Below are 10,706 nucleotides of genomic sequence, written 5' to 3' on the forward strand. Positions count from 1 at the left end.
GTGCTACTGAAAGACACTTCCAAGTACCAAATACTTCCCTAATACTTCCTTACACATCCTCCATAAAAGGACCAATTTAAAGCTAGTAAAAGATTTTAGGGCTTTGAACTGTATGAACAGTATTTTCAAAAATCCTGTAAAATATCACAACTCATATTAATTCAAAATCAGTTTTATATAATTTTATCAACTGCCACACATTATTTTAAATATATATCATAGTTATCATATTATTACTCAAATGTTTACTATGGTAAATATTATATAATAAAAGCTCACACAGACCCCCCACCCACACCAGCCCACACACACACAAACACACACACACTGGTGACTACACTTACACAGCCCTGATCTACATGATCAAGCAAAATTATTGAGAACCTCCAAGCAGATGACAGAACAAAATAAAACTAGAGGGTCTGTGAACATGTGCAGTGTTAAACGTTGGCATCAACTGTCATCTAGTGGCCAGTACTTGTATTGCAAAAAAACAAAAACATTACTGGCTAAATCAGTTTAGGGTTTAAATATGCTAAATTTGGATTTGGGATTTCTGTAGAAAGTAGATACAGTCAACAATGTCCATAATATAAAACAGATCTTTAATTAGTAAGTTGCTAAAATATTGTCAATTGGACATCTACAGACTCAATCTCCATATAATATGAAGATTTCAAAACCAGTAATCTCAGTTCAACAAAGTGAATGCTCACTTCAGTGCTTATCTTAAAACTCGTTATCAGACCTGTTCCCCCCTTTGTTTGTGTATCTATCCACTCTGCTTTTCACATTTTTGAGAATGAGGGGTTTCCCAAACAAATTTAAAGGTTATACTTATAGAGCTGTAAAGTGTACCTGGCATTCAATAGCATTAGTTTATAGATTATAGTCACACTTCACTGTACATTATCTTCTAGTATTTCTGGGAACTTGAAGGTTTACCGAGATTTGCATGGCATGTAAACGTGTTATACTTTATTGACGCATTAAAACAAACATGCCATCATCAATACATTTGAAGGAAACTATGATCTTCTGATTATTATATGTCATTTGCATTTTATCAAGAAAAAACGGTTTGTCCCTTTGTCAATGTTGCATTCAGGTGTTTTTAGTAATATCGATGGCCTGTTTTAAAAGTACATTTTTGTCTCAATTGTTGGGTTAACATGTTTGGTAAACTTGCACAAATGTAATTTTTTAATATGCTTTGTCTTCTTTTAATATTACTTACTTGAATGGCAATCAATTGTGGCAATTAGGGCACGGGAGGTAAAAAAAGAAAGTAGTGTACACATTAATTGTTTTGGTTAAATATATTATAATTACTGTGTTCTTGCACTGCTGAACAAAGTTATTTGGTTTTCCAAAAACTTCCTGGCGCAATGTGTGCCGGTTTTTACCGTGCTTAGAACGGAGACAGTGCGTGTTTTCATATTACGAGCTAAGAGGTTACGGTGAACGAGCTGCTGAAGAGCGCCTGAAGGCAGCAGCATAGGGGGCGGCCCTGATCCGACTGCTGCTGCATGAGCACAGTGTGCACACCCTGCTAACGAGCCAGACAGTGTTAACAGACCGAAAAATGTCGGGGAAGAATTTTCGAGTCAGCGACGGGGACTGGATTTGTCCTGATAAAAAGTAAGTGCTCCTCAAACAAGAAACAAATCCCTATCTTAAAGTTAAATGTAGTCGTGGTCCTCTTCTGAAGTCTCTGCGTGTGCTAACAGGCCGACGGTAGTTAGCTTGCGAGGCCTTCTTACATTTAGTTTAGGCTAATGTCGGCTAGATAACCACCATGGACCATCTTTACTCACACTAAACAGAATAAACATAGCATATCAAGTGTGGATCTGTGGGCAGAGACTCGTTTTGGGTTTACGTGTCAGCATCCCTGAACACCGCCAGTATACGTAGACTTAGAAGATAGCAAGCTAGCTCCCGTTAGCGTGTGTGGGTTCTGGGTTGTGGCTTTAGATTGTCCACTCACCGTCGTGGGTGATGTTTACTATGCTGCAGAAGCCAAGATGTCATGAGTGCACAGTCCTAAGTCAGCAATATCAGGTTGCGAGCGATCTGCAGCTGTCAATACTCAGGCCTGTGACACGGGAAACACTGCTAGGTAATGGTGTGGCACATGAAAAAGAAATAAAGCTACATAAATTATGAGGCAATACTAGTTCGTAGTCAAATGTGTATCTACATTATGTTTTATGTTTTTGCAGGTGTGGAAATGTGAACTTTGCTCGAAGAACTAGTTGTAACAGATGCGGAAGGGGTGAGTCTGTCTGTGCAAATGCTTGTATCTTGCAGAAACTCATTACATCCTTTTCAAGAAGCTGTGGTACTGAAGATCATTGCTCTATTTTCGCAGAGAAAACCACAGAGGCAAAGATGATGAAAGCAGGTGGCACAGAGATTGGTAAAACTCTAGCTGAGAAGAGTAGAGGCCTCTTCAGTGCAAATGACTGGCAGTGTAAAACGTGAGTATTTATTATTAGCTGCAGTGCTATTATTAAGTACTTTTCATATTTGTTACAGGAAAAGTTAACGATTGAAGCAATAGCTAAATATTTGTTAATGGGTAAAATATGAAACTGTGCATTTTAGTAAGCTCTGACAGTCTTTTGTTTCATTTATGAATATTTTGAAATATTATAAATGTTTATTTTTCTTCTCTGTTGTTCTCAAAAAGATGCGGCAACGTGAATTGGGCGAGGAGGTCAGAGTGCAACATGTGTAACACACCGAAATATGCCAAGCTTGAGGAGAGAACCGGTAACTAAATAATTAACTAGTTTGTCAGTAATTGGTGTGCTTTTGAAGACCAGTTTTTTAATGTTTGTGTGTATTTTTTTCCCTTTATTGTTCTTCTAGGGTATGGTGGAGGATTTAATGAAAGGGAGAATGTGGAATACATTGAACGAGAGGAATCGGACGGTGAATATGATGAGGTGGGTACCAGCTGGTGACAAATGACCATTAATATAATTATTCACAATTGAAGCTTTTCAGCCTTACTGTACAGCCTTAATTGATAATTTATTGATAATAGATTAGTTGTTTGGGCCATAAAATAGTGAAAAATGGTGATCAGGTGACATCCTCAGATATCTTTTTTTGTCCACAACAGCTCACAACCCAAAGATATTAAGTTTGCTATCATAGAAGAATGAAGAAACCAGAACATATTCACATTTGAGAAGCTGTAGAGAATTCAGCGAATTTTGATATGATTTCCTCAACAATTAACTCTAAAAGATTAATTAATTATCAAAATAGTTGACAACTAATTGATTAACCGATTGTTTTTGTTAATATAGTTCGGTAGGAAAAAGAAAAAGTATCGTGGAAAGACCAGCAGCACATCTTCCTCAAAAGAAAGTGAAAAGAAAGAAGTAGTAAAAGGTGAAGAGGAGGAAGAGGATGACGAAGATGATGAAGAGGGTGACCTTTCCAAATACAAACTGGATGTAAGATTGGTCCCTTAAGCTAGAATTTCAGAAATATTGTGATACTAACTGATGTCAATATATTTATTAAAAAAACAAACCAAAAAAACTTCCTCTCCAGGATGATGATGATGATGAAGAAGAAGATGAAGAAGACAACGACGGAGACCTATCAAAGTATGACCTGGACGCCAGTGATGATGATGACAAGCAGGCTAAGAAAAAGGGCAGCCGATCGGGTTCATCCCGTTCTCGCTCATCCTCGCGCTCCTCCAGCTCCAGTTCACGGTCGAGGTCCAGGTAAACGGGTACAGGTCAAGGGTAACTCCAGGCAAAATGTCAGTATCAGCTCAATCTTCCTTCTGATATACTGATCATCAATTAAATGTCCTGTTTTTACTGTTTTTCTTGTTTTCTCTTTTCTGAATCCTTCTCCTTTTGTGGTGTAAGAAACTTGATGTACAGACTGAGTGATCTTTCTTGAGTCATGTAATCATATCTTTAATGTTGGGTCTGGAAATGTCTGAGTTCAGGTGGAGGGAATGCCTTTATTATATTGTAATCTTGAGCTAGACACCATTTTAGTAGTTTATCTGTTCTGTAGTCACTCTGTTTATTATGACATATATTAAGGAAAGAGTAGTGCTGAAAGTGCAGTTCATTATCATGTCTGTGCATTGCCATACGAACCACATTGCTATGATTTGTTGCTAAGAAAATATTGGAAAGGTTTTGTTTTTTGTTTTTCAGGTCCCGTTCTAGGAGCTCATCTAGTTCCCGATCTGGATCTCGATCGAGGTCCCACTCCAGGTGAATGAGGTGACATGCACTCTCTCCCTTTTAGAGAGTGTATGTACGGGGTGGAAGGCCCCACAACAGTAATCCCTGTCTTTTGACTGCATAGTGATTACTTACTTCATTAGAGTGCTTTTTGTCTTAGTCTTCAGATAGTCATATGGTTTGAAATCACAGGAAAACTCATAAGATGTTATGTTGCTTTTCATTCACCTGATGTAGGTTCATTTCAGGTTTAAATTTGGACTGCGTATAAATACTACACTATACGATTACCTGAATTGATTTATTGAGCCTCAGAAATCTTAATAGACTACTACTGGGGTCTTCATCAAGCATCTCTGCAGAGTGGTGCTGACTCTGCCCACTCAGATAATGTCACTATATTTAAAAGTCTTGAATACATTTTCTCAGTACCATAAATCTGCAGATCAATGCTCTTAATTCAGAGAAGCTTGATAAATACCCATCCTGGTGAAGCTATTGCCTCGACCCTACTGACCTTAGTGCTTGGTTTATTCCTCCAAAAGATCCAGCTCCAGGTCTGGAAAGGGCTCCTCTCCCCGCAAGAGGTCCCGCTCACCTTCCTCCTCACCTGAGAGGAGACAGAAGCGCAGTCGCTCCAGGTCCTCATCTGGAGGGAGAAAACGGAGGCGCTCTAGATCACGTTCGTCCGAAAGGTTTGGGTTTCTGTGGAATACCACAATGGCACTGATTATTATTAGCCATCTATCGCCTCGCTTATGGGAATTCAAATTTACAGAAATATGCTCACATTTTCCATTGTTGTAATTCTTTATATCTTTACATCTTGTGACCTTTTACTTGTTTCAAGTATGCATAACTGAATGTATATAGCTGAGCCTGCTGACCTTGTTCCTCTTCCCATGGTGTGTTTGTGATTTCAGGCGCCGCGGCCACTCCTCTGGATCCTCCCATTCTGGCTCCAGTTCAAAAAAGAAATAACTTTATTACAGCCTTTAAGACAAACAAGAAAAGGAACTTGAGTACAAGTGCATGTTATGTTGCAAAGAAAGCAGCCACATCCGTACAGTATGCTGTTCATTTTCATAGAATCTCCAAAGTCTTACTTCCCTCAGCAAAAAAAGAAGGACAGCAGAAACATACTTTTTTCTGCCGTTTATCATCATGACATGCCCCCCTCCTTTTTATTTTTAAAACCACACTCTAATCTGTGACAAATGTCTGTAACTATAGGTGTCCAATAAACATAAATGTTTGGTCCTATAAGAAAATCAGATATACTGTGAAGAGGCTGTATCCAATTCTAAACCCATCCTGCACACTATCATAGTGGCAGTACATTTGATTCTGCCCATCTTTGGGGAAATTAAACTTTTAAAAAATGTATTACTTTAAATTTTCTTTGGCCCTTGAAAACATCTGAGAATGTGTTTTGAAAAAAGCCAGTTTTAAGTTCCTCATGATTTGTTTTGTTTTTTAAAGTAAATGAAATCATTCTTCCTTTTTTAAAATAAAAAATAAGTGAAGTACCTAAGCACCAATTTATAATAACAGATGTAGCAATGAATTTTGGCCGTTTGTTGTATTATGTTGATAAATATATATATTTTGTGTTTTCAAGGTAAGTATTTTACTTTTTGATATTCATAAATGGCAGAAAGTTCAAGTTTAGGTGTTTTTGTTTTTGTTTTTCACACAATTGTGGCCTACTTTACAACTTAGCTATTCCTCTTCATTTGTCACTTGGGAAACCAATTGAGTCAATAAATGATCAATTTCAATGCTCCAGATTAGTGCTGCAAGAGTAACAAAAAGCATATGTCCAGATTAAAGTTAGAATGTGGCAATCCAGTCCTTTTATTGGTGAAACAACTCAAATGTACACGTGTAAATAAAATCCTGTTGACATTGTTTCTTCTCAATTTTCTGTGTTTGATTAAGTTTGAGAAATTGTCAGACCCTCAACTGTACATTGAGTCCTGTTTGGATGCCTGCTGAATTTGACAGAAGGACCACATACAGTCAGTCACAGGTCACTTAATTAGGTACACGTGAAATCTAATTAAATCCAATACAACAGCGCTACAATAAATTATACTTTTTTTTCAAATGTATACATTTTCAGTTTTTGATGATATTGTCAAAACTACTTTATGTTTATTACTAAGGTCGTGGTGGTGTACTGGGGCGCATTATGTTGACTGGTTTTCCTTTTATGTTGCCCCGCTCATGTATGTTCATGGAGTCAATAAAATAAGAGGAACCGCATTCAATATAATGCACCCTAGTACGCCACCATCACCCATTATGACCTTAATAATAAACAAAGCAGAATTATCACCTTGACAATGTCAACACAAAATGAAGATGTATGCTTCATACATGTTGAATTTAAAACACCTGTTGCATTGTATTGCACAGGTGTTCCTAATAAAGAGGCCAGGGAGTGTATATGTGTAATAATGATGAATAAAATAATGACTTGCATCTGATCAACTAAACATTTAGGTGAAACTTCTAACGTTACGTTGACCGGTGACATTTCATAGTGGTGCAACAGATCATTTTAAGTCAAACGTCTCTAAAATTAGCTAATAGTTTGCATTACCAATACATATAGGAGAAATTAGTTATTTTACGTTATATTGAATTCATATAAGCTGCCTTAAACTTCTGTATTATCTAGTTAGTTTTATAATAGTACAAGAAGGACATTTGTCGATATTATCATAGAAATTTCTGAACAGCCAAAAAAGAAAGTAACACCTTAGGCGACATCAGCTAACAGTTAGCGTTGTCCTTATGCTAATTTAGTTGTTACCATTGTTACTGAGTTTTCTAGTAAAAAGATTAACGTACTTAGCGGCATCATTACCACTACTAGTTACTATTTCGCTTTCAACACAAAGTTACATCAGCTAATGTTATTTAGAAGAGAGCAGAGAAGCCTTGGCAGACCTTTTCTGGGGCTTCAAACTTCAAGCTGAGTTAAAATGTTGAGCTCTGTACTGCTGGTGGACAAGTAAAATTAGTTTCGGGCTATTATACTGAATGATTGTCTTAATATGCAACACATTTTGTGTCGCAGTTCTTCTTGCTGTCAACAGGTGGCGCGTCTTGCCTCTAGTTTGATATGCTTAGTTCATAAATTCAATCAGGTTTTTGGTGACATTACACTAAATGAGGCAACTGGTTCTGTCCACAACACCTCTATCATGGAGTTTGAGGCTAAATCTCATGTGCGTTTAGATTGGATAAAATTAATAGTTTGACCAGAAAGTTGCCTTTTTTTTAACATAGCTTGATGCACTAAAGATAAACTCTTTGCTTTACATGTCTGTGCGTTGGTAGCTGAACATAATAGTTATAATCCTCCCATTTCTCATAATATGAGCCAGCTGATTAATAAACTGCCATTCAAGTTAATTTAATGCACAAAATTTCTCTATAGGCTAAAGAGATATACAATAAAGGCCACCCAACGTACGCTACTGTCTTAAATGTGTGCATGAGAAATTAGTTTAAAAAAATTATTTCCTTATGTTCGCTTCTTTCCCACTGATGAAAACGAGCCGTGTGTAATCATGACTAAACACATACAACTTTGAATTAAATAGCCTTTAAAGTGATGCTGCTGTCAGAGGGACAATGGTTCAGCAGTTTTATCTCAAGCTCGGAGCAGGTTTGTTCATCCCTTATCTCATCGGATGAGTCTGCCTGCTCACTTCTCAGAGATGTGATGATAATCTCTGGAATTTTGACTTATGTCTGTCCACTGCCTCTCAGATATCCACTCACCATAAGCGCTTTAGCCTATAGGACCACTTTTAGGAATAGAAGGTAAAAAAATAATAATAATAATAACTATCATCACTATAAAGCAGACATCTGATCATATCCAACCATTTAGTGAGAAGTATCTAAACAGCCTAGGTAGTTTGTTTCCTATGGGCGCTTTTGTAAGTGGTCCCGCCTCCAGCGTGTAAAGGACCGAGCGCGCTTTTACGCACTGCATTCAGTTGGAGCATTAGAGGATGCCGGACACACACATAGGCTTTGTACGGTACATTAGCCTATTCTTTCCGAAACGATGACCTGGGACGGTTGTGATTTTCTTGAGGGCTTGCAAACCACCGTTGGGGAGATGCTGGGCGCCAACGTTTCCAAATCATTGCGCGAATGCAATGCCACCAAGAACTCCAGTTGTGGATATGTATCAGTTGGTTTCCCTATAACCATGATGATCACTGGCATGGTGGGAAACTCATTAGCTCTTATTCTGGTGTATATCTCCTACAGAAAGAAGGAAAATAAAAGGAAAAAGTCGTTCTTACTTTGCATTGGATCGCTGGCGTTGACTGACCTGTTTGGACAGCTTTTGACAAGTCCGATAGTAATATCAGTTTACCGAGCTGATCTGAAATGGGAGCGTATCGACTCATCAGGCAATTTATGCGCCTTTTTTGGCGTGTGCATGACAACTTTTGGCCTGTGCGCCCTCTTCTTGGCCAGTGCCATGGCAATTGAAAGAGCTATGGCGATAACAAACCCCCATTGGTACTCTAATCACATGAAGACAAGTGTGACAAAGCAGACTCTGGTTGCTATATGGTGCCTTGTGTTGCTCTTTGCGCTGCTGCCCGTTGCAGGGGTCGGGAAATACACGCGCCAGTGGCCGGGTACCTGGTGCTTTATCAGCACCGGGGACAGAGAAGTCCCGGGCAATATGTTTTTCTCCATCACTTTCGCTGTACTAGGGATTTTCTCTCTGCTTGTAACAGTTTCCTGCAATGTGATGACGATCCGGGGCTTAATTATCCGGTGTAAAACAAAGTCTGGCACGTCTCAGTCATCAAAGCAGTGGGAACGGCTCACCACGGAGACCGTCATTCAGCTATTAGGGATTATGTGCGTCCTGGTTATATGCTGGTCTCCTCTACTGGTATGTTTTTGCTGGTGACTGCAGGCTATACATACATATTTAAAAAAAGATTTAACACAAATAAATCTCATGTACAGTACCCTAATGATATGATAAGGTTGCCACAGTAACCACGTTTTCAGTTTTTTGCAATTACTCATTCAATCACTCACCCTCTTCTACTCTATTTTTTTCTTTCTCTGTCCCCTCACACAAACACAGGCCATACTTGAAAGTCACATTACTGCTGTCATGTATGATTCCTTTGAAACAGGATGCCACTTACCATTAAGGAACAATCCACTTAGCCAGTCCTGTTTGGAGGGTCTGCTCAGTGTGCTGTGAGGTCATGCATTGTCAGTTACATATATAATAGTCCCACCAAGGACATTAATAGAGCACACAGAACAGTGGGGACAGAAATAGACTGGAGAGTGTGAACATTATGTTTCCCTCTTCGTTGTTTGAGAGCTACTCAGATTTGTGTCAGTCAGAAATGTAAAGGAGACTGCACACAAAATCAAAACCTCTCCGATAGCCTTCAAATGTTCCTACAATAATATTCCCAATGGTTAATTTCACAAAATGACATCATAGGCCACGTTTTGCTACCATAATACAGACATGTGACATGCCTCTCTTTGTACAATCTTGTGCCTGCCTTCTTTTTCAGGTGCTGATGCTGCGGATGATCTCCACCCAAGTATCCTCCCATGAATGCAATTCACCGGCAGGGTCCTTTAATCACACCTCTGGCCGAGACGTCCAGTTAGACTGTAATTTCTTTCTGACAGCCATCCGTCTTGCCTCTCTCAACCAGATCCTGGACCCATGGGTCTATTTGCTCTTCAGGGAGATCCTCCTCCGCAAGTTCTGCATCATGGCTAATGCTGTGACCAACTGCTCCATAGAGGAACACAAGGAGACCCCAACAGCACTGGATGCTCTTAACAAGCCAAACAAAGACAACAACAGCCTTCATAAACGACAGAGTAGCTAAATCGACTGAAACAGGAATTCAGCATTTTGTGAATCTGAAGTTGGCACAGATTGGGATGGATGTAAAAATGGATACATTATTGTCTTGGATGGAAAAAAGAAAAGTCTCTTCATGTCAGGAGGATATTGTGCAACAGACTCATTGCAAAGTCTGCCTGGGTGAATTCATTTTGCTTAAAACACATTCCATTCAAAGTCACCTAACCAGCACGTGGACGCATGACCGCATCACCTTTTGCATGTGTTTGCAGTGTGGCTGCCAGGAGCTCTCTCATATGCCAGTTTTCAGTTTCTAATAACAACGTCTACAAGACCCAAGAACTGAATATGTGTGACTCTAAACAGACTTACAGAAGTGGTGCATCTCATGTTTTTTTTACTTTCTAAACTAAAGAGTCATTGCTTTCAACAACTTGAAGCCATAAGCCAACTAAAGGATGTTGCTTTGTGAATGTCTTTAAATTAAGAAAAAAAACCCTTCTTATATGAAGTTGTAAATAGCTTTGTCATATCTTACATGAAGTGTTTAACAATGAATGGGCAGACATTCAGAA

At 38.8% G+C, this 10,706-nt stretch overlaps 2 protein-coding genes across 4 annotated transcripts; both read left to right on the plus strand.

Annotated features, from left to right (window-relative positions):
- Window positions 1-1,510: 1,510 nt before the first annotated feature.
- zranb2 (zinc finger, RAN-binding domain containing 2) lies at window positions 1,511-6,143 on the plus strand. 3 transcript variants are annotated; one of them, XM_062424366.1, is made up of 10 exons: window positions 1,511-1,641; window positions 2,226-2,278; window positions 2,375-2,483; window positions 2,696-2,778; window positions 2,878-2,954; window positions 3,324-3,473; window positions 3,574-3,752; window positions 4,203-4,262; window positions 4,778-4,927; window positions 5,156-6,143. In XM_062424366.1, the coding sequence occupies exons 1-10, from the start codon at window positions 1,586-1,588 to the stop codon at window positions 5,211-5,213; spliced, it is 975 nt and encodes a 324-aa protein (XP_062280350.1). In that variant the 5' UTR covers window positions 1,511-1,585; the 3' UTR covers window positions 5,214-6,143. The 3 variants fall into 3 exon arrangements, with proteins under 3 accessions (XP_062280350.1, XP_062280347.1, XP_062280348.1); XM_062424363.1 differs by having other exon boundaries at window positions 4,778-6,143; XM_062424364.1 differs by having other exon boundaries at window positions 3,324-3,470; window positions 3,580-3,752; window positions 4,778-6,143.
- A 2,179-nt stretch (window positions 6,144-8,322) lies between these two features.
- Window positions 8,323-10,232, plus strand: ptger3 (prostaglandin E receptor 3 (subtype EP3)). Its single transcript, XM_062424544.1, has 2 exons — window positions 8,323-9,174; window positions 9,827-10,232. The coding sequence occupies exons 1-2, from the start codon at window positions 8,323-8,325 to the stop codon at window positions 10,151-10,153; spliced, it is 1,179 nt and encodes a 392-aa protein (XP_062280528.1). The 3' UTR covers window positions 10,154-10,232.
- Window positions 10,233-10,706: the final 474 nt, after the last annotated feature.

The sequence above is a fragment of the Scomber scombrus genome, chromosome 8 (assembly GCF_963691925.1).
Source record: "Scomber scombrus chromosome 8, fScoSco1.1, whole genome shotgun sequence".
Taxonomy (NCBI): Eukaryota; Metazoa; Chordata; class Actinopteri; order Scombriformes; family Scombridae; genus Scomber; species Scomber scombrus.

What these genes read in the sequence shown, in the direction of transcription:
- ptger3 (XM_062424544.1), top strand. Translation starts at nt 8,323, where the DNA reads ATGACCTGGGACGGTTGTGATTTTCTTGAGGGCTTGCAAACCACCGTT. An exon ending in TATGCTGGTCTCCTCTACTG is followed by an intron (nt 9,175 to 9,826) that starts GTATGTTTTTGC and finishes CTTCTTTTTCAG; the next exon opens with GTGCTGATGCTGCGGATGAT.
- zranb2 (XM_062424363.1), top strand. Translation starts at nt 1,586, where the DNA reads ATGTCGGGGAAGAATTTTCGAGTCAGCGACGGGGACTGGATTTGTCCT. An exon ending in AATGACTGGCAGTGTAAAAC is followed by an intron (nt 2,484 to 2,695) that starts GTGAGTATTTAT and finishes GTTCTCAAAAAG; the next exon opens with ATGCGGCAACGTGAATTGGG. An exon ending in CAAGCTTGAGGAGAGAACCG is followed by an intron (nt 2,779 to 2,877) that starts GTAACTAAATAA and finishes TTGTTCTTCTAG; the next exon opens with GGTATGGTGGAGGATTTAAT.